Source organism: Lupinus angustifolius, chromosome LG02 (assembly GCF_001865875.1).
Source record: "Lupinus angustifolius cultivar Tanjil chromosome LG02, LupAngTanjil_v1.0, whole genome shotgun sequence".
Classification (NCBI taxonomy): domain Eukaryota; kingdom Viridiplantae; phylum Streptophyta; class Magnoliopsida; order Fabales; family Fabaceae; genus Lupinus; species Lupinus angustifolius.
The window spans coordinates 21,002,417-21,007,006 of record NC_032010.1 but is presented as its reverse complement, the minus strand read 5'-3'; the positions used below and the strand labels follow the sequence as shown (position 1 = coordinate 21,007,006).

General features: G+C 32.2%; 1 protein-coding gene across 1 annotated transcript; it reads left to right on the top strand.

Moving 5' to 3' along the window:
- On the top strand, positions 3,015-4,244 carry LOC109338898. The gene has a single exon (XM_019576251.1). It carries the CDS (start codon positions 3,069-3,071, stop codon positions 4,023-4,025), a length of 957 nt encoding a protein of 318 aa, XP_019431796.1. The 5' UTR covers positions 3,015-3,068; the 3' UTR covers positions 4,026-4,244.

Below are 4,590 nucleotides of genomic sequence, written 5' to 3'. Positions count from 1 at the left end.
ATATATATATATATAATAATAATAATATTATTATATATGTTAAAATTGTATAATATGAGCATATTATATAAAATAATTAAATAGACTAGTCTATTAGGTTTAATAGGCCTTTTGGATGACCAAAAACATGATTTGTTAAAGTAAATAGACTTTTCAAAAAGCCTGAGCCTGACATGTTTATGAAAAAAGCCTGGTCTGGTCTAGGGATGGCAAAAAAACCTGACCTATGGGTACCCGTAAAAATACCCGCAAGGGGTACCTGCAATAATAGCTTATGGGCGAGAGCGGGTTTTGTGATACCCGCCCTGCGGGTACCCGCAAATTTATATATTTAGTTTTTAGTTAAATTTTTATAATATTTATTATTATTATTATTATTATTTTAGATTATATATCATATACTTTATTATTATTTCATAATATATTACACATATTCGACTATGATAATAAACTTATGATGTAAATATCATATTATTCATGTAACAATTATTTTTACATATTGATTATTACAACTTATATAAATATATAATTAAAATTAAAAACTCATTGGGTACCCGTAAATACCCGCTACCTGCACGGGTACCCGCAAATATTGCGGGTTTGGGCACGGGAAAGCACTACCCTACGCCCGCCCGCGCCCGTTGCCATCCATAGTCTGGACTGGCCTATTATAGGTCAGGTAATAGCCCCCTGATAGGCGACCGTACTTGTTTCCACCCTTATTTCTGTAGGTGTAAAAATAAAATGATTCATATAATTTCGCTAAAACTTAGGAGATGTCAATATAATTTACTCTAAAATGTATGAAGAGATGTTTAATTGACCATGTTCTCAACTACTATAGTCTTAGTAAATGTATGTTGTCTTCCCATCATAACAATATTTTTTTCTATATTTGAACTTATAACTTTATATCATAAGATAAACAACCTTATCATTTTACTTTTTTAAAAGGTATAAGATATTAAAAAAAATTATAAGGTTATTATTGCAAGTTAATTATCGGAGAGAAATTATAAGGTTATTATAGGATCTGATGCCTGCCTGCCCTGTTTCTGCATCTTGCTTGTAGCTTCCTCTCTGCAGTAACTACTATAAGCCGACTTTCTTTTATTCCGTAGTGGTGGTTTTGGTACAACCTTTATATTTGTGCCATCACTTGTTTTCTCGTCCTTAGATATATCTCCAAATAATAATTGCATTTGACATCTTTCGGCTTCAAGGACTCTCTCCTCAGAAAACATATTAAATTCCTCAGAAGCAAAAGCGCCATAACGAGTAGGGTCGAGTCATTCTCTCTCCTAGCTCCAACTCGAAAATTTGTGTAACCGTAAAAAAATCTCAATTACTTTTTACGAGTGTATGGCAAAGTCAATTGGATATGAATGCAAAAATTTTGCTCCAAGGGCAATAATTGTTTTGAGTTGTTGGGCCCCGAAATTTGATAGTGTGAAAGATACTCTAATTTGTAGAACTATGGTTAGTTGGTTACTATGGGCGAGAAAAAGAAGAGAAACTACTTAACCAATGCACTAACGTCAGACAATTTGTGTTCTTTCAGGAAGCCCTTAAAACCATGGAAACTGATATGTAACTCTTGTTTTGAAGTTAGATCCTGACAACCACCATTTATGTTTATTTTCTAAGGATTAAATGGTGCCATGCAGATTTTCTTGCTGCTTTTAGGCTCTTTTGATATTAGTTGTGCTAAGTCAGAAAATTGTTTCACACACAGGACATGATTATCAGTTTATTTCTAACTTCAATGCTTCTTTTACTTTGCAACTCAAGTATTTAATAGCTCTATTAACTCTACTATTTTTATATCAATATTTTTTTTAATAATTTTTATCATATACTGTTTCTCTTATTTCATCATAATGCTATATTGTTTGGTTTGATAGAAAAATAGAAGGAGATATAGAAAGATAAATTTAGGTAGAAAGTAAGTGAGTAGAAAATAGTGATTTTCAATGATTATTTTTTGTTATTACTAAAAGTATTTTCTTATCTTTTTAGATAATGAGTTAATCATTTTCAGGGTTCATTGCTACTTTTTCGAACAAATATTGCTCACATAAATGGAACACTCAATATTAAGGATCCAGAACATTGTTATTTCAATGATTATTTGATATCCGAGGAAAAAAAGAAGAAAAATAAGTGTTAATTTATCTTTTTTTTGTTTGGTTGAATTAAAAAAATAAGAAAAAATATATTTTAGGAAAGCTCACCTTTTCCCTATTTTGTTCACAAATTGCGAAAGGATCACTTCTGATGTAGGGTCCACATCTCTTTTGTCTGCTATATAAACCTCACACTATTCTCGCTATATCCATCTGTAATGCAACCAAGTATCATCTTCATTAGCGGAGAAACAAATATATGTATTTTCGTTTTTAATGGTAACTTTATTATAATTAGAAGGGTAAATGTGTAATTGAAATTTGTGGTTTTCTTTGCTTTTTGATACATTCGCTTCTCCATTAATAGAGACGATCCTAACTCTCGGTAATGATCTTAGCTTGGTAACTCTCATAGGGTCCTGAAACTAATATTTGAGAGTTATATTGAATTCAAGTATCATAAACCAATAAAAAAACAATGTGATGACATATTTAATAGTTATATCATTTCATTTCCTTTTTGATATTAGTAAGAGTATCCTTTACCTATTTTGGTTAAAAAATTAATTTCTTTTAGGGTATCTGATTGACCTTTTTAACAAATGTCGCTATCACGATTCGAACCTTTAACATTTTGACCACCCTAGAGATCTAGTGAGACCTTATATCACTGGACCAACACTTTATTGGTTTTCAATTCTTCATTTGCAACTAAGAATTCATTTGTAAGTTAGTTTTTAAAAGGTAATAAAGAAGATCGATAAATGTTAAAAACCTGAAATACACTTATGACATGATTCTGAAATCTTTTTTTTTCTATTCTTTCTCCTTCAAAACTTATCTACATAGCCGCTTGGTATTTATAGATGGTTGTCCAAAGCAGTTTTATATAAAGACCAAAGCTCTTGAGTGACAATAAATTATATTGTTCTCTTTCATATTATGGATCATGCACTACCTCCTTCTACTATCATCACCATCTCCCATGAGGATTTCTGTCTCTTCCACAAAATGGACAGAAAACTCTATTGGATCCTTGTGATCAACCTTTATCGTAACCCAACCGAGTCCATGCAAGTTCTTGCTATGTGGCTATGGTTAGAGAGGTTAGGTTATCGTCATTTGGTAAAGAAAATAACCTCTCTTCCATACACCTTGATAAATGAAGTTGCAGATGAAACTCTCTCATGTCTCAAATACATTAATGCTACCAACTTTAGCTACTTCTCTTACTCCATTCCCTTCACTTCTGAACCTTGTGATATCTCTCTTCTACAAAGCATTGTGGACAAAGAGATATCTTCACAATCTTTGTATGATAACAAAGATTATGTACTTCAAGGGGTGGCAGGAGTAATGAATAGCGTGTGCGTTAGAGCATTCTCTGATATAATGCAACATGCTATTACTGGGAACACAATTGAGAAAAAAGCTGAATCTCAAAGAAATATGTCAGATCAAAGTGCAAAACCACCACAACAACAACAACAGAAACCTTTATGGTTTGGCTCAATTGCACCATCTAATCTTCACTCTTTCAGCAACATGGTTCAGGGTGGTGCAAGTCATGATCATCAGATTCATGTGCATAATCTAGCACAAGAGAACATCAATATAGAACTAGTACCAGCAGATGAGAGGACATTGTTTCTGACCTTTTCTAAGGGGTACCCGGTTGAAGAATCAGAGGTGAGAGAGTTTTTTACAAAGGTGTTTGATGATTCTGTGGAGGCATTGTACATGCAGGAAGTGCAACCAAATGAACAACCATTGTTTGCTCGAATGATTTTCCGCAACAAATCAACTATTAACATGATTATTGGAGGGTCAAGTAAGGCCAAATTGAGCATCAATGGAAAACATGTTTGGGCTCGTAGGTTTGTGCCAAAACGTACATGAACTATGTAACAGCTATAGTGGTGAATCATCTAGGAGTGCAAGGAAGGTGTAGAAAAATTAAGTTGTGTGTAATTTATGCTGATCATGCAGTAGTTTGTATTTTGTGATGCCTATTACTTTTGGTTTTGTGTTGTCTAAACTTGTCTGGGAAATGCATTGGTTATGATATAGTTGTTATGTCATTCTCATCCATATGAATGAAGTTGAAGTTTTTTTTTTTTATGAAAATATGCTATGCTATTGATTCATGATATAATGTTGTTGAAATTTAATTCCACAGATTTACAATCGTAAGCGAGCTAACAATGCGTATTCCTAGTTGAAATGTTTACATTAAAATTATTTGCAAAGTAAAATTTTAACAACATTCCCAAAAATTCATATCCAGATTTCATATATATATATATATATTGTATATCATAAATTCATTGTTCTTGTATTTATGTTTCTGGCATTGGAAATTGCAAATATTGTGTGTGTTTATGTCCTTAGATGTTTGCTACATACAGCTGCTAATCTGAGTCAATGTGTATCTGTATACCTATCCTTTTTGTAACAATACTAT

Bases quoted from the DNA above. Each gene is read 5' to 3' on its own strand.
- LOC109338898 (XM_019576251.1), top strand. From the start codon at position 3,069: ATGGATCATGCACTACCTCCTTCTACTATCATCACCATCTCCCATGAG.